Source organism: Odontesthes bonariensis, chromosome 14 (genome assembly GCF_027942865.1).
Source record: "Odontesthes bonariensis isolate fOdoBon6 chromosome 14, fOdoBon6.hap1, whole genome shotgun sequence".
NCBI lineage: Eukaryota > Metazoa > Chordata > Actinopteri > Atheriniformes > Atherinopsidae > Odontesthes > Odontesthes bonariensis.
The window spans coordinates 25704663-25727970 of NC_134519.1; the positions used below are offsets into that span (position 1 = coordinate 25704663).

The window sequence follows — 23308 nt, forward strand, 5'->3', positions numbered from 1 at the left end:
ATGGAACAATAACCACGTGGGTTTATATGCCCATTTTAATGTTTTATTTTAATTCTACAATGTTACACTAAATGTAAAAACTGGCCTCAAAAACAGTTGGTGCAAAAAGCAACCTTTGTTTTCTCTGCAGCGTTTTAATTTGCTGAGTGACCCTTACAGATTACAACACAAATTCATAGAAAGAGAAATTTTCGTGATTAGAATGAGATGCTCGCAGGATTCGGCTTCAGTTGGCACGCGAGGAAGTAAAACATCTGGAGCAAGATGAGCTGAACTGACAAATTAGCACGCGTGGAAGCATAACCGCAGTGTGAGAAAAACACCTGGCCGGAGTTCTCCAGGAGCATTTAGGGATATTATTCTTGTGAATAGTGTCCATAAGGGAAGGGAGTTGCATTGGCAAATCTGTGGTTATAAATGTGTTGTTTCTGACAATGTCTAATAAACGATGATGTTGTTTTGGCGCTTATAGCATCCAGCAATGCCCAAGTGCTAAATGCCTTGATTGACGTATTTGGCTAGATTTACACCTTGCGTGCAAAGCATCTCACGGTAACTGCCATCTTTTGTCAGAGGCACCTCTGTCAAATCAAACAATTATTAATCGCCCCTCTGAGGAAATTAATTACACCACTGTGATGCTAATCACAGGGAAGGATCCTCGTGTTCTATCATGCAAGAGTTTTACATTCTTTAATGACACCTTCAAGCCTTCACACTCTCTTTTATCTTGCCTTTCTTTCAATCTATCATTTCATATCAAATGGGATGTTCTTCCTCAGAAATGATGCTGCAGTCCTGTCCATGTAGCCAAATATGATGGTCGAACATTGGTTGTGACCAGTGCTTCAGTGCCAAGAAACAGCTGTGATGACTTTTTCTGTGATACCAGTCTCTTTTTTCCTCCATTCAGCCGAAAGGTAGACAACCGGCTCCAGATGTTATTAGTTAACGCTTTTCTGCCAGTTTGTGCGTGTGGGAGCCTCCAATTACGCTTAGTTATAAGGAAGCTGTCTGCTTTAACAGAAGTGGAGGAATTGCCAGGCAGCCCATAGTGAAACCTGTTATAGGATGAAGTAAGACGGACAAAAAGTCCATTTAAGCTGAAGAGTTTACCTTTATAGGCAGAATCTGTGTGTTAGTGCATACGTGTGTTTGTGCTTTGGTGCACAGCGTTGTAAACTCCTCATTTGCTCTTTCCCTCCCTCTGCCGTTGTCCTGTTACACCACCCACTCACCCCCTACTCAGCCACTCAGTTCATCAGGTTCAGGAAATGTTTTCCTCTTTAAATGCATGACTGCTTTCACTGTAAAACAGTGCTGTCAAATCATTACACTGAAATACAACCGCTCCATTCGATATCAGTTATATGTTGTATACTACTAAACAGTTGAGTGGTTGGACTTTTTCAGTGAATTGAATGTAGTTTGGTGTGATCCAAATAGCCTCCATGCCTCTATTCTGAAATGCCATATAAATCACACAACCTTTTTTGACTTATGAAAGTAGCACCCATGTGTCAGGAATTCTTCAAAGAAACTTCAACCAATATGTTTTTTTTTCCCTGTTATCTTTAATAAGGAGCCAGCATTGTGGCAAAATACACTTATTTGCTCTTATCTAAAAGAGAAATGAGAAGACTGGCATTGCACTCATATTTTTAATCATAATGTACTCTACAAAGATTAGTGAAACCAGTAAAAGAAACCAGGAAAGGGAAGACATTTTAACTGAAAACAGGTTGGTTTGGTACCATTGTAAAAGAAAAAAAAAAACTTGTGGCGGGTAGATGATGTTCCCACAGATAGACATGTAATTTTACAATCAGCTGGCAACAGACGTCTTTCTAAATTTCCCCTTTTATTTTGAATAATCTTATTTTGGCTTGACATCATCTCATGAACGTTAGGCAAAGCTTGATAAACTGATTCCCCTTTCTGCTGTATTTTGATAAGTTAGGCACCATAAATTGATTTATTCTTTGTCCTTCACTCTTTCCGAGAAGCTATGTTGTTCCTCTAATATTTAACATTACCGGAACAAAAATCAGCACATTATGATTGTTGACATGGGTGTGGACTTTGAATTGAGACCCCCTTTGTCGAGCTCCACCGTAAGAGGAAGTTTTACTTTGGAAGTGATGTGACAGTTTAAGAAAATGGCCGCATGATATAACAAACACTTCTAAGTGATAATAAAACCACAAATGAAACTTCCCTTTGTATAAGTATTAGATGTGTGATACACATTTAGGTCCAACAGCAAAAGCATTATCATCTCTTAAGCACCTGTCATTTCCATTTAGGAGAGAAAAACAGCAGTGGATTGGCCACACAAACACACACACTCAAAAAGGCCTGCACAACTGAACTGACGACAGTGGGCAAGACTTCAAAAGTTATCCCATAACTCAAATCAGTCTCCTGGCAAACGTTGATTTTTCCGACCAGTCATACTTTATGTATGAGGGTAAACAATTCCAGCTGAATGACAAGTTTTTCAGACTCGTTGTTCCCGAGTCCCTGTAAAAACTGAACCTTCACGGTGTGTTTGTTTAGACAATTATCTTCTTCATCATGTGAGACCTGCCTTTATGTGCCCAGTTATAAAGTCCTCATTGGGTTTACTGATTTTGTGTACCGTTTTATGTGCATTTTGAATATGCAGCAGAGGGGAAATCCTGAAAACCAGAAATAGACAACGATAGTTAACAGAGGCCTATAACACTGTGAACACTGTGTGATGCCAGGGCTTTTATGAATGTGACTCAACTTGAGGAGAATTACATGGTCACAAGCATCTTAAAAGCTAAACAAACGTTGAAAATCAAGAGGAGAAAATAATAGCAGCAGAATTGTATCAAACAACATAAGAAAATGCAAGTGAAAATGCAGTAGGTGATAACAAACTAGATAATAATATAACTAGTATGAAAACATAGAATAAAGATAATAATGGAATAAAAAAAAGCAACTCCTGGGGAAAGTCTCATACGTGATGCATGCCGCCACTACACCTAAAAAGAAAGAAAAAAATTGCTGGAAAAAGCCAATCTGTGTGTGTGATATTCGCCAGCATCAGAGTCTCCCACAGTGGCTGCTCGAAATCCTCTCTGTTCACTCAGGAACTACCAGGATTGAATTTCCTGCTTCAGACAGATTTACCGATTTTGCTAAATAGACAGATTTACAACATTTCTCTACTGAACCTTTAACTGTCTACCAATGTCATCCTCGGATAAGCTGGCTGGCCTGCGCCCTAGAAATGAAATGCAGGATCACGTTGCTCAGGTGGTGGGAAGTATAGACTGCTGCACCAACTGTTCAAATACATGTCAGTGTGTTTTGAAAGAAATCTTAAAAAGGTCATGAATGCTGCCTTTCTATAGTGTGATTCAGATGCTGTCTTGGCAGAAAGTGTGATCTGTTCACTATATTAAGGTCACATTTCGCTCTCGCCCAATTTCTATCTTACCAAACTTTGAGCATTGCAAAGCACAGTTTCTGACTGACAATTGCTCTGGAAACTTGCACAATGGAAATGGGATTTCCTTTATGTACTGTGGCTCATAGTAAATCATAGATATCCTTGGTCTCTTAAAGCTTGGGGGTTATGCAACCCGTCGGAGGATGTGGAATCATTATAGCTCTTTTGGGGACGAGTTTGCAGCCTTGGACGACAGACACGATGATGAAATGGCTCCGAAATCAAGCATACGTATTAAATAATCAGGTGATAACAGTGCAAAGAAATGATAAAAGTGCAGAGTTCTTCACAATGTTTTCTTAAGTATTTCGTGCTAACCAGCAAAACCTGGCCAAGTCAGCAGCCATCAGGGGTGAAGTGTATCTCTGATTTACTTCCAGGATCAATTTCATCTTCGTCTGTCAGCAATCAATGCAGCATGTTTTTTTCTGCGTCCAATTTTTTTCCCTATCGGGTTGAGTCACATCCATAAATGCCATGGCAGCACACAGTGTTCACAGTATTATAGGTCTCCTTTGACTAAGATATTTGTAAGGATCAAATAAGGTGCACTTTCTGTTCTTTTGGCCAGCAGACCACCCACATCAAGCATTTGTCTATTATGACATGCACTTTGGGGTCCCTTCAAACTGGTTTTAATGGGATATATACCACAGTTCTGCTGGTTTAGGTGATTTACATCGAAAGCTGGCAGGAAGATTGGTTAGACAGGAAAGATTGGACAGATAAAAAGTAGATGGTCATGCTTGAGCTCAACCCACAGTCATCATCTTATGTGTCTTAGTTCACCACAGCCTGAGTTTCTTGGGTATTTTCATATCTGCACCATTGCTATGTTTTAATGAGCATATGACTTTTGTTTGAGCAGAGAATCACAAATAAGAGGCTTGCAGCCACCCTCCCCCTGTCTCTGCAGTTTTACATGTAAGAACGGCAGTTTGAGAGCTCAAGCACTCAGGGATGTGAGAATGGATCACCCATCTGTACTTTGCTAACAATTTTCCAATCACAGTCCATTTGACACAGCCAAATGCTAAATACACACCTGAGATCAGTGAGGTGAGGCCTCAATCAATATGCAAAATGGTTCAAGGCGGCAATATAATAGATGTTTCAGACAGAGTAGCATAACTCCGACTTATCACAACTTGCTGCCTTGTGTTTGCAGATTGGGCTCAGTGAGCTCTGCACTCTGCACAATCCGTACCGGCACAAAACGTGAAAAAGAGAACAGCCAAATTTTTGCACAGCATATCTATCACTCTGTGTGCAGGTTATAAATCTTAACAAATGTCCCAGAAAAGTTGAAAAAAATCCCACACCATGAAGAAATTTTGTGTCTGCTTAATGCTGCCATCAGAAAAGACAAGTATCCACCGTTAGGCTATTTGAAGACCAATATCACACAGTGTGTATTTGCTACAGTTTACAATTTCAGTATTAAAATGATGAGATGCCGATGCTTTCACAACTTTTTCATGAGGTTGTGTATTTAAAGAGAAAAAACCATGACCTTTTCATAAACCAACCAAGTACTTATTGTCTAACTTTATTCAAACTATGAAAACAAAAGTTCCCAGTGAAATTCCTGTTTGCTCTGTTTATTGCCTACATTATTATCACCCCCAATTAGGTGGAAGACACCAACCAAAAACAGCGCGAAGGTGTGAGGACTATAAAAATGCCTACTGTTACGTTTCATATGGAGGCTCAGAAAGTAACAGCAACAACTCAGACAAAAAGGATTTGATGAATCAATGACACCGTCTGCGTGACGGCTGGCAGCTCACTCGCTGTGTCACTATGTGGGCTGCTGTCTACGGCGCCATTGAAAATCAAGTTGCAAACCAGTGCTAACAGTGCACTGTAACTACACAGTCAGAGCCCATCACCGGAAGGTGTTCAACCCTCCCCATCCTGTGTTTTTCTTTCACTCTGCTGCAGCTGAAAGAAGTAGATAGTAGCCTCCATGCTGCTTTCTCCCATTTTCCAACCACCAAACAGAATTTGGTGTGTGGAACTGATTGAATTGAACAACAAATGGTTCACAATTATAGTCATATGTAGGCTGTGTTTAATAGTTTCAAGTGAATTTCCTTTTGCTCCATCAGACCAGCAGTATGCTGCATAACACAGAAAATAAATCTCAGCCATACTACAGATGTCCTGATGCTCAGATAGGCAGTAATGCTGTTATGAAGATTGATGCTGGGCACAATTGGCCATTTAGAGCTCTACTTGCTCACATATTAAGAGAATTGCTCAACATATTTCCAAACCGCATTTTCCAGTGAGGGTTCAAATACACCACCTTGTACACGAGGAAGATATTCCAACCAGCTTCGCAATTAATATGCTAAGTGGTGCAAAGCTTCACAATGTCACTTTTCATTTACATCTCCGGCAATGTTTATGTCTTTCACTCGCGTGTCAGTCTCAGCACTGAGCAAACGCCTCTCTCTGACAGCTGTTAAATACCTTTTTTGTCATTTCTGTGCTCTCTCTCTGAAATTCCATGGCACTTGTTTACCAGTTAATGACATAGGGAGGTGGGGGTTGACGGAAAGACAAGGGTGACCACCCAGAGACCCCCATCACTCATCACATATACATGTATTTACACTCTCAGGCAGTCTCACACACACAGAAGGAACGCTGCTGTATAAGAAAAGGCACCAGGTGCATACCTCAGGGCGTCCATCACTTAACACACACACACACACACACACACACACGTGGTATAAACACACACAGACAGGCCCTGCTTGTGTAGAGGTGGGTCACAGATGACCACCTCGGAGCCCCCATCATTTCACACAACTTTGCACACTCACAGACTTGGCTTTTCCAAGCAGAGGGTTTTTCCTCGTTAAAACGAAATACACACCCCGGGGGCCAAATTGGCCTTTTGACGTACGAGCTCCCAGCTGGGAAAACACAGCCGGCTGAATGTGTGTCGCCGCCAACCTTGGCAGCAGCAGTGGAGCCTTGCAGAGGAGGTGGTGCAGGGGGTGGGGGTGGGGGTCACAGGGCTGCATCTCGGTCTGTCTCTATCTGCAAAGTCATTAGTAACTGTAGCTTTTTGTAAAATATCAAAGCAATATATCTACCTGATGTGCAGAAGAGTTAGGGAGAATATTGTGCTTTTGTGTATTCAGAGGGGTGCACTTAAACGTGGTTAACGCTATGTAAGGAATGCAGAATGCCTGGATGCAACTTTATTTAGCAAAATGTAAAGCAATGCACACCTGCAGCTCTCCTTCCTCAGGATCCAATATTTGAGGTTCCCTTGGACAGTCTCCAACAGTAAAGTTGCAGGCTGCTCATGGACAGCATGTGTATCAGTGTGATATGCAGCTCTTCTTGCCCGCCTCTAAGCAGGTGCGATCCAAATCCTGACCAACCGCCCTCAGACGTATCCGACCAAGCCTGGATCTGATCATTCAGTCAATAAAATCTCCTTGTCACACACGTTTCATCTATTAAAGGAAGAATGTGTTGCTGTCATGGTGCGTTAAGGGAGAACCCAGGTGCACACACGGATGGGAGGCAGATTAAAGTTAAAGGATTTATTTTCCAAAAATATAAACAAAAGGCACAGCAAAGCTGGAGTTATAAAAAAAACTAAACTGAACATAAAACTAAGAAAATAACAAAACAGACTTAAATACTTGCGGAAGGACTGACAAGGAAAAGCCAGGGACAGGAGTGAGAACATAAAGGCGAGGAATGCAGACTAGGATTTCAGATCAGGGGACAAGACTAGACCAAAGTGTAAGACGAGGATCCGGCCAGGAGTGGTGGAACTAGAAAGACAAATATACTGGGGAGGTGATTACTGGAGTAGGAACTGGTGGCTGATTGGTAACGGGTTGCAGGTGAGAGTGAATGAGAGCAGAGGGCAGGAGACAGACTGAGGAGAGAGAGAGAGATGGCACAGGGGGCGAGAGAGCACACTAACAAAGAATACACGAGGAGAAAATAAAACAGAACTGAATACTGATAAACAGAACTAAGGTGAAACAAAGACTGATCTAAACACAGAAAACACTAAGTGCTGAATAAAAATAACACCAATAACTCGGTCCAAAAAACATAACTAAAAACCCAGATCCTAACAGTTACAAATGCTGGACACTCCTGCCCTCGGAAAATAAATCAAATTCAGTTCAGTTTTCTTCATCTGAACTGCCATTCTGTGAAACGGCACCTGACCAATTATGAATAAGCCCTACCAGTACGTATCAACCGTGCTTTGTGGTCAGGGAAGTTATTCTGTTTTGTATTTTGGGATTTTTTTGTTTGATGCAGCACTAAGCTAATGTCAGGTTGCATTATCTGCCCTATTGAAAATAAACTTGTATATATACTATGTATATTGCCATGCTGTATGTATTGGCCCTAGCAAAGCCTAAAATTAGTATTTATTATGGTCATTTCAAACCCTGAGAAGCAGTTTTTCACAATGTCCTATCCTTGAAGTGTGTCTGTTTTTCCTCCCCACTGCAGAAACCCTTTTGAGCTTTGTGGATGACATTCTGTCTGGGGCCAGGTCTCCCTGTGTGATGTTAGGAGACATCCCCAATCTGCTGTCCTCTTCCATCAGCATGATCATTCGCTGCCTGGAGCCTGACACAACATACATGTAAGTTTACTCCCTCTTTTAAGTTAATTCTTTCAGTGTATGTAAACTGATACACTCACACGGTTAAAAAAAAACACACCTCTCCAATTATTTAGAAGGTTTCTCAAAATGTACTCATTTTATGTCATCGGGATTTTTGATTTCACATTGGTACAAGATTTGTGTTTGCTTCCTATGTCAAAACAATGTTTTGTAATGGTATACTTTTATTCACCCTAGATAATTTAGGGGTGACTTAAAAACATTATCTACATTATATATAGAAGTTGAAACCGACACCAGGAATCTGTTCAGACGTGCAACGTTTTGCCTGAAGCTTTGCCTTAATACGGATTTTAAACAGGGGTATATAGTGTACATTATTAACTGTGCCACTGTGCTTAGAAGGCTTAGTGAAATACTAAAAACATGTGTTGTTTGCTGTTATTGTACACTGTTGTTCCTCAATGCAATCTACAAAGGAATTTCTCACAGCTGGAAAAAATTTACAGTAATTGCAACCCCAGTGGGGACATTGAAAATAAACTGAAAATCATCTTTGGAAAAACATTTCGTTTTCTCCATGCGCGGTTTAATTGGCGACGTCATTTCAAAGTGGAAGTTGGATTGATGTTCTCATTGCCAACTTTCACCATTTCCTGTAGATCTAAAGCGCTTGATTTCCAGTGCACAAACTGCAAAACAGTAAGTTTCTTGCTAATGTAAGCTCGTAGTAAGGATAGTGCTTTAGACTCACTCCGATCTTACTTTTCTCATGCCACACATCGAATGTCTCGTAGTGAAAAGTGATGACCGTTAACCCATGACATTGCACTGCCTTGACTATGACATTGAGTACAGACAGGACAGAGTGGGCTGCACAGCACGAGCGAGCCTTTAAGAGCAATCTGGAAGAGGGTAAGAAAAATCCGGTGTAAACACTTGCTGGATTATTCTGACACCAGCTGTTGGAGCTGTGAGCGCCGGAACTGTGTAGCTAATTTAATCAGAGTTGTGCCAGTCAGTGGCTGCGCTCCAACGACTCCTCTCTGCCTGCGCTCTGCAGAGTGCGAGTTTCTGAAGTCTCTGCTGCTCAGAAACTTTGTCATCTCGTACAATTCACTGACATTGATTCATGGGCCTTTTTTTTTTTTTTTGCTTTGGTTAGACTTTGAAAATGACCTAACGAGTATACACAATAGAAATCCAGTGGCACTGCTTTATCTATGAGCTCATTTTGATGAAGACGATGGATCGTGATCTTTAACTATATTTGCAGAGGTTTGAAATGTTCAAATTATGAATAATTTTATTAGTTAAATATTACAAAAGCTGAGTTGCCCATCATTTTTATTTAGTTTTTACCCTTACACTGGCTGTTGGAAAAAAAGAAAAAAAAAAACTTGGCTACACATCTCACTGAAGTATATCTCTAACTCTGTGTAAAATCGCATAATGATGCATTTTCTCATAGTTCTTCCTTGAACATCAAACTCACCACCACTATAGTCAAACATAAATGGTGTCTGCTTTGTTTTATGTGATTAAAATATCTCTTAAGTTACTCTAGTTGCAGCGTAGCGGAAGCAGCATTCTTTCTTTTCTTATGGAGCACAAAAGCTGAAAACAGCTCTTTTTAATCAACTTAAGCTGTCTTAGCTCAACTTTGATAACCTAAACACTTAAGAAAGGGTTTATTAACAATGCATGGGTCTTTAGTTACTATAAGTACTCAAATGATCCCTGCTAAATTCTTATAAAATACAGACGAGCTTGGTTGGAGGTTGAGTCTGAAAAGAGCCTTTTTTTCTTTTTTTTTTTAAACTAAATTATCAAATTTATAAGGCCACAGAAAATGTGTGTATGTCTCCACAAGTTTCATTCAAATTGTCTTCTAAACTGACTGAGTGTGTGTGTGTGTGTGTGTGTGTGTGTGTGTGTGTGTGTGTGTGTGTGTGTGTGTGTGTGTGTGTGTGTGTGTGTGTGTGTGCCTGCAGAGTAAATAGGCTTAGCAATCTGATGTCGTGATCAAGACCGGATGCTCTAATGCTCTTACAGGCATGCTCACACTTATCTCATGGAGAGCTTGCCAGAAAGGAAGCCATACGCACATTTTGGAGAGGAAGAACAAGACAGAGAGTGCACATTTTTAGGTTAAAACAGAAAAATGAAGAAAGATTACACATGAAGATCAGAGGAAAAGAGGGTATGTGCAAAAGTAAAAAGGGAAAGAGGCCAACAGACCGAACATCCCGAGCCTGGATGCATGTGGGCTGAATAAGCAGTTTCACATGTTCTTTTAATTCCAATGTCGGCGGGACTCCTGCTCTCTCTGCCCTAACTGACAGCTCATTCATCTTTGCAAGCCAAGACCTCATATCTCCTTCAGGGCAATGCACACTTTATATGTTCTGTACAGACCATATAAAGGTCCCTTGTTAGGAGAAAATACATAGTATATAGATAAATATGTACATGTTAGAAAGCATACGTCATAGCAGCATCAGAAGCAAAAGTTATATTGATTCATCAACTGGCATTCTTTAATGATTAAAATGAGATGCAGATTTTTATAACAACTTTAGCCTTTATTCGTGCAGGTGGCTGAAGGTGGAGTTTTGGCCACTAGGTGGGGATATTAATCCACTTACAATGCATATGCTCTGCAGAGAAGTTCAAATGGTCAGTGGAGCACAAGAGAAGGTTCTGTGTTCTGGTTCTGCAGCTCTCACACTTCAACGCAGACAGCGCCTCAGGGAAAGCATCATCAAAACACATTACAGCATATCCGTGTGACTGAGTTTTGGTTATATTAAAGATTTTGGAATTTGGCTAAACATAAAAATGGATTTTGTTAATATTTCTGGGTGTCCGTATGTTGGTGTGTCCCCTCAGGTTCCGGCTGTGGGCAGTAGACAATACAGGACGCCGCTCCAGTCCTAGTGAGGTCACCATCAAAACCCCATGTCCAACTGTGGATGACGTCAAAGCACAGGGTGAGGAAAGAGACACGGACTAAAGTCTGCTCTGCACACAAGTGGGTCACAGACATCAGATGCATATAACGGGAAAACCTAGACCACAAAGCTTCATTTACGCATTGTGTCAAATGCATCCATTTGCTTGACAGATATGTTTGTTAAAAAGGATGATAAAGTCTGTCATAGCTGTTTTCAAGACAAGAAAATATCATTACATTTGGTAAATGTTCCAAGAATTAATTTACAGGGCAGACATTTGCTGTTTTTGTCAGGAGCAAATTTTTCTTTCAAAACCTCCCAAACCAGATGTCAAATGAGTTCATAGAGTGCGTCATATAGTCACAGGCCGATAGTTTTCTTCTCTGGAGCGAGACTGTTTACGACCACTTTATGCTACAATTCCATGAGGATATTGACTATAAAAAAACGCCATTCGATGTCAAAAATGAAAGAAATCTTTGGTTACCTTCTGCACCAATGAGAGCTTCAAAGTAAAGATGTTATCGTGGATCCTGCTGCTGTTTGGAATCAGCTATTACAAAAATGCAGCGTTCACTGAAGTGTGATGTTACTGGGCTTACGCTGTTGATTTTAAAGCCTGGAAATTCATGAATGGTGTGAAATGCAATACTTCCATTGCACTGGCACAGTTTTTAAACTGACTTTATTATCGACCAGAAGGGATAACTTCCTGAACTGACAACCCATAAAAAAGCTCATTAACATTTTACGGTTGAAAAAAATCTCAAACCTCTTCTTTGGCGATGATTTCTTCATTTTAAAATGGTATTCATATGGAGATATGCATGTAAAAGCACATCTGGAAAACTTGACAGTAGAACCAGTCAGACACGTCTAATAACACCAATTTGGCTACGTTCACACTGCAGGCAAAAGTAGCCCAAATTCGAATATCTGAACAGCACAAATACAATTTTTTTCAAATAAGACGTAGGCCACTTTCCTATGTGATCCTAAATCAGATACATATCTGATGATTTTCAAAGCGACCTCAGTCTGAATAGTCGTGCCGCATTTCATCCGACTTTTAGGTCACTGAAGTGAGACATCGCAAGTCTGCGACGGAGGAGGTGGGTCGCGGTAAGATCAAATGTAAGCATGAAACAAGCATGATGCAGCTAGTCAGTGGAAAGAAAGTGAGGTGTTGGACTTAATTAAAATCTTCGTAATTTTGTTGGCTCCGATAGCACAACAGCTTCAGAATTGATACACACACGCTGACGTGTTTAGCATCCACTCTTAAACGCAGCGTGCTGCATATGAAGTCACGTCTTCTTCTGCACATGTGGGCCACTTCAGGGCTGTACACTGTTCACACTGGAGTCTGATGGCGGTCGCATTTAAATTATAACATGAACAACCATGCAAAAAAATCTAATATCAGCAAAAAATTGGAATTGAGCATTAAGACCTGCAGTGTGAACGTAGCCTTTGAGGGCTTAAAGCCTTTGGTTTTCTATGGAAATTATTGCCTTTGACTTTATACTCATCAACATTTAAAAATGAATGCACATAATAAAAGTCAGTGTACTTCAAAACGAGTCGGACATAGTTTCAAGATTGACAACCCTCTCTGGTGTTGCATTAACGTGTTAAATACATTTCTTGAGCAAAATGAAAAATGACTCAGGAATAGTTACTAAGGAAAAATACACTTGATCTACCATAAAACACGATGGAGGTCTATCATGCTGTGGAGTTGCTTTGCTGCCTGAGGACAGTGAACGTATCACAGCAATTATCTAATCAGAATATGAATCAAGTAATTTTAGAGTACAAAGTGCCAGAAAACTAGGTTTGAGACCAAGTGGTGTTCTGCAGGACTGAAAAATGAAACATACTCAAAGTGCTGAAAACTACAGTCCCTCAAACGGCCACCAGGAGCCTGCTCCAAAAACAATTTGTGCGAACTGACCCACGTGTTAAAATGACTAACTTTACAGTAGAAACAGGCTTTACGATCTGTGCCCTATAGCAAACAAATCAGTTATTTTGCACGATTTACAGTTAAGTAGTATTGCTGGTGGGTGTGCTTTGTGTGACTGAAGAGTTCCATGATCACTACCCGATGAGTGCACTTCGTATCCTCTGGTTCTCAGTCACGTCCACCCCTTGCCCATCACCTCGGGTTCCTGCTGTCGGGGCGAGTCAACGTTCAGCTACAGCTCTGTTTCACCGTGATCTGTCAGCTTAAACTCAAAGAAGTGGGGGAAAGAAAGACTTTTTATGATATAGTATTTAAATGCAATAGGGATTTGCTCGGGTGATGGGACTAAGCTGCAAATCCTCAACTGGATGGTTTGGTTTAATGTGAATAAATGTTCACAAAACAAAGAAGTTGTTTCACCAACATCAGATCTTCTTCCATTTGTGTGTCATTTCATATCAAGTACTGTAACATTACTCTGTCTGCCTGATTTACATTAGTATGCTTGGAGCTGATCACTGACATCACTCGCTGCTGAGTGATATGGTATCCATTTTTCCAAACACTCTGCTGTCATACTGCATGGAAGATATGAGAGTTTCACTTTACCTCTGATGGTGTGTCTCCTTTCAGAAATAGCAGATAAGATCTATAATCTATTCAACGGTTACACGAGTGGGAAAGAGCAGCAGACGGCCTACAACACTCTTATGGACCTGGGCGCTCCCACACTGCACCGCGTGCTGTACCACTACAACCAGCGCTACGAGAGCTTCGGAGAATTCACCTGGAGGTGTGAGGATGAGCTCGGACCGAGGTACGGTAACCATTTGTCTCATTTTTCTGGCTGCATTCTCTCGTATTCTCTTCTTTAGAATTGATTTGCCAGTGCCTTAGAGTATTTAAAGAAATGCCCAGATCTCCTATGAGTGACCTCAGATCTGACATGTGCATTCCTTCAAGCAAATTGATCATCAAGTTCAGCTTGATCACCAATCTATCAGAAGAGCTCAACAATATACAAATCCCTGTAGGTCTGTCCCGAGTCAGACCGATACAGAATACTAACAGAGTGAGCCGTCTTAATAATGTGTAGACTGCGTTCACTGTAATCAGTCTCTGACATTGCAGAAATGTGTGTATGCGTGCGTGTTCTTCAGTCATGATTTGCCCTCCCACTAACAAATAGCAATCTGTCGTACTGAACTTGTGCAATTAAGTCTGACATCTACGAAAAATAACAGTGCAGCCTGGCTGCTAGATTGAAGAAAAGTGGCAACTGGACAAAAGTCTGGGTTGGATCATAGTTTGGTGTGAATACCACTTTTAGTTTTAACACAGGGTCTTTCCAAAATGTCAATAGCCACCAATAATTTCGTAAAGCTAAAAAACCCAGACATTGATTCAACTGTAGAACAGAGAGCAGATTTGGACTTGGTTTGGATCAGATTTGTTTCATTAGTGATTCCTGCACCCCGGGCTGCCCAAACCATCCTGACAGTGATTCTCTAACCTCATTCACAAGCCAACTGTAGAGGACTAATATTCCTCTCTATCGAGCATGTGTATCATAAATGTCTTCTTTTTTTTTATCATTGTCAACAAATACCATTCAAACACTTCGGTTTGCACTTAATTGGGTCTCCTAAGAAATGCTATTTTGTGCGATGATATGTAAAAGGTGAATACCTACGCTGGCGAGTTCAGACGCTACAGTGGTATCTGACAAAAAGTGATTGTCAATATTTCTGCTTTAATATGACCTAAAACAGTAAATTTTTTTAACATGCCCTAGAAGTAGATCAAGGGAACCAGATGAAACTAATAAGACAAATGTATAATGTTTGGCCCAAAGTGTTTTCAGTCAATGGGATGACAATTAAGTGTAAGTGGCAAACTTGTTTTGGGGATTCCCTAAACAGGATTCCCACTAACAGGACATCAGTTTAATATTTTCACAACATGTTTGTGAAGTGTTTTATGGCACAAAAAAAATAAAAACTTTCTGAAGACCTCACAAAATAGTTTTTGATGTTAGTCAATTTGGAAAAGCTAAGCTTATATAGAAATATGAAAAATGGTATCTTCAAATGGTCCTGAAAGCAGTTTGCTATTGCTAATAGTCCCAGCTAAATATATTTTGGACTGTAGAATGCAGCGTTAGATCCAAAACTTTAGAGTTTTTTTTATTTTTTATTAAACTATATGTTTATAGGTTTGTTTTCAACAATTTGTGCTTTCAGTAAGAAATAATCAGGTCAGTGACCTCAAAACAACTAGACCGCAGCGTAATCATTTACTACAGTGAGCTGGTTTCAGAGCCTGAGATTCGCCATTCAATGATTAAAAATTGTGTTTAATACAAACTCAAGTAAAATCTGTATAGGCTTGCAAATGCAAATGGACAGTATGTCAGAGCTACCACTTTGTTTGCAAATTGTTAGCAGTTTGTGTACACACAAGTCTCTGTGATTAATTGAATTTCAATTCAGTGTGCAGTTGTGGCCTTCGACGTTAATGAAAATAAGATGATCTGCATAAAGCGATTACTGTGCTGTATTTGATCTCACAACAATGCTTCCGTTTGGTTTCCTGTGATGACTGCAGCACATCCCCTTCACAGCGGCACACTTCTGGCCCTAAAGCCCAACTGATCTCGCCCGCTTGTGTGGATGCTTAGTTCAGCTCGAGCCAACATGATGGACAGAGAGAGCTCGTTCATGAACTGCTTAGAGAAAAATCAGCTCAGGGAAACTTTCACATGAATCTATTTTTGGTTCCCAGATTGTAGGTTACTTCCTGCCGCTTTAGTGTAGGTATCAAAAGGTGCACAAGTAGCCCTGAGCCTCCTGTCTGCAGCCACAGCCTTCCACAGGTTTGCAAGACAGGCTTTACAACCACAAACACTCTAGTTTTGTCTTTACAACTCCTGACCAAGTGCATTTCCGACCACCGCACCTTGGCATTACTCTTTATTTTTTTAAATTTTGTTTGTTTTTAGTAGTTCTTTACTGTGTACTTTAGCTTAATTAAAGTTCAAAAACATGTGATGTTGAAAAAACAACAATAAATGAATGTTAAATATCACTGAGTAATTGTTACATAATCATGAACACAATATTGACCCAAATAATCATGATGATGATTATGGCTATAATCAACCAGGTAGAGTATACAAGTTGAAAGATCACTGGAAGTTACATTCATTTTTTATGGGTCAATTAACCAAAGTTTTATTAACTAAATGGAACATATTTGATTGTGATTGTCACTGATATAAAAAAAAAAAAGCTTAAAGTTAATTCAGTTCAAAAAAGCTTCAGCCTTAGTTTGAATATTAGGTTTCATGTATGCTAACAGACTTCTGTAAATGTTACAGAGAAGAACAACTGTCTCCATGTATGTGTGCATAGCAGCACATGGTTCTCTCAGCCTGGATACCCACCAAGACTTAAAGCTGTGAAACATAGTCAAACATCATCGCTCGTGTCATCTTAAGTCGAAGTCACAGAAAATCTATTTTTTTCTTTGAAAAAAAGAAAAAAGTCAAATCAAAACCCAAACAGGGGTAATCCTATCTAACTAAAGTCGTTCCTTTGCACGTTTACCACAGCAAGTGGTAATCTGTTCCAGCATTATTGCAAACATACCCTCCAAAGGTCGGATCTCCGTGATATTAGCTCATTCAGAGCTGGGAAATGTCTGATTCTGATTCTCTCTCTGTTTCTCCGTGGTGGGCTGAATCTCCTCCCAGCGCTGTCTTTGGTTGTTGTTTGTGTGAAATGAAGTCACTGGGGAAATTGTATTAAAATGTCTGGGAAGCTGAGTGAGTTAAACATCTAAACATCTGTAACATCACTATTTAGCAGCTTGCAAACAGCCCCCCCCCAAAAAAAAGATGAACGTAAAACTGTACCCTAATGTTTTATAAACAGAGCCATGTGTCTGATATAAAATTCACTAATAAACAGCAGTTTGTGGAGCATGCTTTCACTTTGGCAGGTGAAACTGATTAGCCAAGGCTCCCTGAATTCTGTGTGTTTCTCTCCCCGTCTGTGGGTTCGCCTGCCCTAAATGAAAAGTTGTTTTTAATAGGGACCATGCTGGAAAGAGTTGGTGTAATTGATGGAGTTGCTTCTGAAGTGTTCCATTAAAATACACTTACATTAACAGTGCCCCAATTTGGTTAAAGGGAGGGATGATTACCTACAATAAAGGCACCTCAGAGCTGGAGAAGAAGCAGAGGAGTGCATTCAAGGTAAAGCCTGGCAGCAGGGGAAGGAAGTATAACTGTGTTTGTTTTGCCAAGTTATCAAATGAACATTGGACTTACCTTCATGTCTTGTTTGGTGTGAGAAAAGACTCAATACCAAACTTGAGCCGGACGTGATCTACTGTTACAAGCACGAAGGCAAGCAAAGAGGTTAATGGCCCTGCAGCTCCACCGCCGTGTTTCTCAGTGTGCCGACAACTTCCCCACGGCGTCAAGCAGTTCGTGTCTCTGACATTATTTGACCACTGGGAAAAACAAATGCAGCAGAAAAATTGCTACACCGAAGCCAGAACAAAAATACTACTGATATCATTTTTAGCTAACGAAAATAATGGTCATGCAAAGTTTCTGGCTTTTCAAGCATCCACTGTTTATGTTGGCCTGCTTCTGCAAAAGCTTCAAAGATCAGCTTGATCATTGTCATTCAGTTGAACCAAGGCTGACTTTAAATGTGGGGGAGAGTACAAATCTCATCCAGACTCGACTCATTATGAATATATTAGGTTAAAGACTGATTTTTTTTTTTTTTGGTTTTTCATCTGTTTTAATTTGATTTGAAATGTTAATCGGGAGCCTTATATAGATGTTTTGTTGAGAAACCAACAGGTCACCTTGTTCTTTTTCTCCTCCTTTCAGTCTCAGAACAGAAGCAGCCAACATGGATCAGAATTATAACTCACCTCACTATCATTCAAGTACCAGAATATTTGTTTGCAATGTATTAAGGAAGCTGAGACAAGATTTTTTTAAATTGAGGCATTTTATCAAAAGGGCTGATTCGGAGGCACATGCCACATTTTTAGTGTTATTGGTGTTACAGATACAGGTTTGATCAACTCTTACATATTCCTGTTGATGCAAATTACAAAAATTGTCACAGTCACAGTTTTTGGTCAGATCCCCTTTGATTATTTTTTTTTTACAGGCCATAATTGTCCATTTTGGACACATAAGTTAGGCTACTCAGCAATTAAACCCAATCTGTCGCCTACCTAAAAGAACAAAACAACTATTGAGTGGTGAATAGAGAATATATATTCGTACTTCGAGGGTATAAACAGTACCTGCTGGAGGCACTTACCGATATGACCATTAATAAGCCGGTGCTGGTAACAGAGCGGCTTGGGGTGGCAAATAATAAGGCAATAACTCATTCCACCTGTGCAATAACTCAAACACACAGTAACCCAGCTACCCAATGGATCATCTATTGCCAGGAGTGGTTGTTAGCATGCCATGGGTAGAAACTCACAGGATTAGCCAATATCTAGGCAGGATATTACCATGTCTTTAGGCATGCTTTTGAACGGCGTTGTAGCCATTGTCACAGGAAACATTTAACTGATAAAGCACCAGCTAATTCTGGGGAAAAAATCAATAAAAATCATACCATCTGTAAAAAAAAGCTTCTGACGGTATAAGGATGGCTTTTGCAACAGGATAATGATCTTTAGCGTACCTCAAAATTCATAATGACAAGATCCAAGAGGCACACTGAAGGGTTTGCTGTAGTTCTCCCATTACCCTGGCCTGAATATAGTTTAGAATCTTTTAATCACTGGAAAGACATCAAGAGTGGTGCATGCGAGCTCCGCCATAACTCTCACAGAGCCAAAGTCTTTTCCTTGCAGGAAGAATGGCTGAAAATCCCCCAAACAAGAGCTTTTATCTGGCTTCAGAAAGCATCTGACTCTGACTATGGGGGTTTCTAAACTTTTGCTTTGGTCCTTTACCTTATTTATTCTTTTTAACCGCAAAAGATGGACTTAAAATAGGAGTCTTGCAGAAAATATTTGAAAAATTTTGCCGTGTTAAACTCTGCCTTTTCAAATCCAAGTCATCTTTTGCTCGCTTGGCTACTCAGAGTAACAGAAATTTAGACCAGGAGTGCCCGAACTTTGCATGTCACTGTAATTGACACCAAATTAGTGGAGGGTATGTCTTTGAAATGTCTTCGTTATTTACTAAACAGTCTTCTTTAAGTCTCTTTTGTTTGTGGTTTGTTCTTAAATCACATGTTTTGGCCACTGTGAGAAAATGTACCATCCAAACAACACATCTGTGGTACTGCTAACAGCAAACAGAAGTGCGACCTCACACACAGACACGCACGCACTCACAGTTTCATCCTCAGCTCATCTGCTGTGGGGAGAATTCCCCAGTTTCCCTGTCACAAACAATGAGGACAGAATGAACTTGATTTTCATTAGCAAGTCAAAATATAGATAACAAGAGCTCAGCTCAGGCTCTGGCTCAATGTAAACTCCTATCTGCAAAATAAGCAATATCTGGAAATAAATGGAGGAGCAAATGTGGCTTTATCTTTCTTGTGGCATCAGATATTCAGATTTGCTGTTTTTTGGAAACATATCGAATCTCACTGACGAGACTCACTGACGAGACTGGGCATCCTGCGCAGGACGATTGTGTTGCCTTTTTCAGGCAATATCGCGTGGCACTTTAACTCAAACCATAAACACACAGGAAGGCTGTCTCTCCAAGGCTTGACGCGTCCCCTCCCGAGGGCCAGACCTTGTCTTCGCCATTGGAGTACCCATCATTTCGACATGTAGCTTGGCTGTTGACTTAGAAACACAAGATGTTTTGGCTGGAGTGAAAGAAAATCCTTGATTCTGGCTGTTTCAGCCCGGACTGTGTCCTTGGTTGGACTCTGTGCCCTTTGATGAACTACAAAATATTTTATTATTTTTGTAATTTACTTGGGCTGCATGGTGGTGTGGTGGTTAGCACGGTTGCCTCACAGCAAGAGGAGCCTTTCTGTGTGGAGTTTGCATGTTCCATCCAAAAACGTGCATGTTAGGTTAAGGTGTCTCTAAATTGACCCTAGAAGTGAGTGTGAGCGTACATTGTTGTTTGTCTCTATGTGGTCTTGTGATGGATTGGCGACCTGTCTCGCCCAATGACAGCTGGATAGGCTTCAGCCCCCTTAGCTGGATTAAGCAGGTATAGAAAATGGATGAATGAATGTAATTTTCTTTCTATTTTCAGTTGACAATCTCTCTAATTAGAGAGAGAGAGAGAGAGAGAGAGAGAGAGAGAGAGAGAGAGAGAGAGAGAGAGAGAGAGAGAGAGAGAGAGAGAGAGAGAGAGAGAGAGAGAGAGAGAGAGAGAGAGAGAGAGAGAGAGAGAGAGAGAGAGAGAGAGAGAGAGAGAGAGAGTATTGTTATGGTTGGAATTTCTGTCAGGAAATCATAATCACAGCAGAATGTTTACTTTGCTCTCTGACTTGTATAGTTGAGAGGACAAAAATACACACAGTTCTTCTAGCTGTTAGTTCAAGAGTGATTTATTAGTTTCTGTGATATCGAAAAGTGGACAGCATCATCTAAATATTTATATACTGGATATAAACTTCTATTAAAAATATTCCCTTATCCATATCAATACACAATGTTATGAGTTTACTTAACCATTAGAAATACATCATCTGTATCACCCAAGGAGATTCTGGGTGCCATTTTGACTAAACAGTCTTTTTTAGCAGTGCGTAACCATGCAGTTTAGGAGATTTTATTCTCAGTATCACCGAAATATACTTTTAATGTAGATGTAAAGTGCACGCCTCATTTCCAGGAACAATGGGAAATTTTCTTGACAACATTAAAATTTTAACCTGCCATTTGTTTTGTTATTTTTTAACCTTTATTTAACAGACAGGAGCCCAAAGAAGTGATTGTCATTGTGTTCAATGACCAACTTCGTCATATTTAGAAAATAAAAACAAATCTCAAATTTGATGGCAGCAAAAGTTGGGAAAGTAGCTTAGAAAGACAGAAAAGTTTTTAGAAAATATATTTTCTAAATAGATTTATAGTTGACTGGTGAGGGTGTCGGAATTGGGTATAAAAGGAGCATACACTAAAGGTCGACTCTGGTCAGTGAGGGCAAAGAAAATTATTTCTTTGGATTTGTCTGTTAAGCGAAGGTTGAAACACATTTATAAATTACAGATTCAAGTTTTTTGTGTGTAATTTAAAAGATTTCCCAATTTTTCTGGGATTTGTGGTTACTTTGCCTTAAAAATAGAAAGTCAGTTTATCTAAAACAGTTGCATATCTGGCAATAATTCTGATTGTCCTATAATCTTAGAATATGAAAGAATGAAAAGAAATCTGATTATTTTCAGCAAAGAAGGACTGTCACTTTCTTTCAGTGCTGATCACTGGGAATTTGTGCTTACCCTGATAATGTCAACCAAAACAAACAAAGCATCCTGCATGCATTTTTATTGTAGGAGGTGATTTTTAACCACGCAAACCTCAAGTCTGTTCCCCCTAAAATCTATCAACGTGTGTCCGGTACCACGACAGGCAAAAACCCTGGAACATGTATACACTATATGCAATACCCCACCCACATCTTGGACATCAGATCACTGCTCACTGTTCCTACTGCCTAAATACAGGCCACTCATTCAGAGATTAACTCCCACAGCCAAAACTGTTACTGTCTGACTAGAGGGGGTGAGTTTGTCCTGCAGGACTGTTTTGCCAGCACAGACTGTGACCTTTTCCATCGGGAAGGCACCCAAGGTACCAGCACAGACATAGAGAAGTATGCCTCCTCAGTACTACTCTAATTTAACTGTTCCACAGTTAGTCACATCTCAGAAGTCCATGCGCATATACCCAAACCAGAAAGCCTGGATGAACAGTTTAGTTTGTCTGCTGATGAAGGCCCATGACCCTGCATTCAGAGCTGGCGACATCTCTACCAACAGCACAGCCAGGTCAAATCTGAAAAATGGAATCAAGACTGCAAAGTGAAACTAAACACAATATATAGAGGACACCTTTCTACAAAACAAGGATCTCCAGCACCTGTGACAAGGCATACAGGCAGTTAGTTGGCCACCGCTGAGGCCAGGTCCACCCTTCACAGAGTGAGGACTCACAAAGCCACCGGACCTGATTCCAGGAATGGTGATCAGAGCATGTGCCTATCAACTGGCTGAAGTGCTCACCATCATCTTTAACTCTTTCGGTGCCATTGACGTCTATAGACGTCAATTTAAAAAAAATCGTTCACTGCCAAAGACGTCTATAGACGTCAATTGCGTTTTTTAACGGAGCGGGCAGGGGGACAATCTAGCGGAGTTCGTCACTAAATCTTAGGCTTGTAAACACTAAACAGAGAATATACTGGCAAAATTACCCGCTAGGTGGCAGCAGTGCCACTATGCACACACAAAAAAAAGAGCTTGTTTTCTCCATTTTTTGGGTCAAACAGCTGATTTTGGTGAAACCAACCTATGTTCTACTGTCTATTACTAAAAGACTGAAAATGGTAGAAACAAACTTTTTTTTCCTGATCAAAGAAGAGAGTCTACTCTTTCTTTTGGTAATTTCGGTGTGTACATAGTCATAAGACACACTTTTCTGTGGGTCTTGGAAAATCAGTCAAAATACTGAAAAACACTTGGCAGTATGGGTGTCTCTGAACTGAAAATGGCTGGCAGCCAATGAGTTAACCTGACTACCACCCTATTGTTCTCAAAAATATAATTAAATGTTTTGAGAGACTGGTGCTGAATAACATCATAGTGCGGTATGGTAACTGCACTATTGCTGACCAAATGGCTCTAGAACGGGTAGTAAGAGCCGCTGAGCGCACCATTGGTGATCACCTACCTGCTATCAATGACATTCATCATAAGTACAGCATCCGGCATGGGATACTGTAGCCTCTAGACAGGAACCTTTTTTTCCAAGAAAAATATCTCTAGTTAACTCTAACATAGGTTTTTAAGCATGTCCCTATTTGGGCTTTAAAAGCACTGACACTTTATGCACAGCCACTTTATATATGACCGTAGATATACCATTTTTCATAATGCCCTATGTTTTTATGTTACGTTATTGATATTTATCATGTTTTTATCATTCCTTCAATGCTGCCTTGATTGACAATGAAGGATGAATTGCTTTCACTTTCTTTAGTTTTTTTGATTTGTCACATTTGATGTCACCAACAC

At 40.2% G+C, this 23308-nt stretch overlaps 1 protein-coding gene across 7 annotated transcripts in view; it reads left to right on the forward strand.

The window, feature by feature from the left end:
• The window catches only part of astn1 (astrotactin 1), a 357848-nt gene that overhangs the window by 322276 nt on the left and 12264 nt on the right, over nt 1-23308 (forward strand). For all 7 annotated transcript variants that reach the window (XM_075483746.1, XM_075483748.1, XM_075483747.1 and 4 more), the window contains 3 exons: nt 7997-8132; nt 11007-11107; nt 13674-13857. In XM_075483746.1, coding sequence (XP_075339861.1) covers nt 7997-8132; nt 11007-11107; nt 13674-13857 — 421 coding nt within the window. The remainder of the gene's footprint in view (nt 1-7996; nt 8133-11006; nt 11108-13673; nt 13858-23308) is intronic.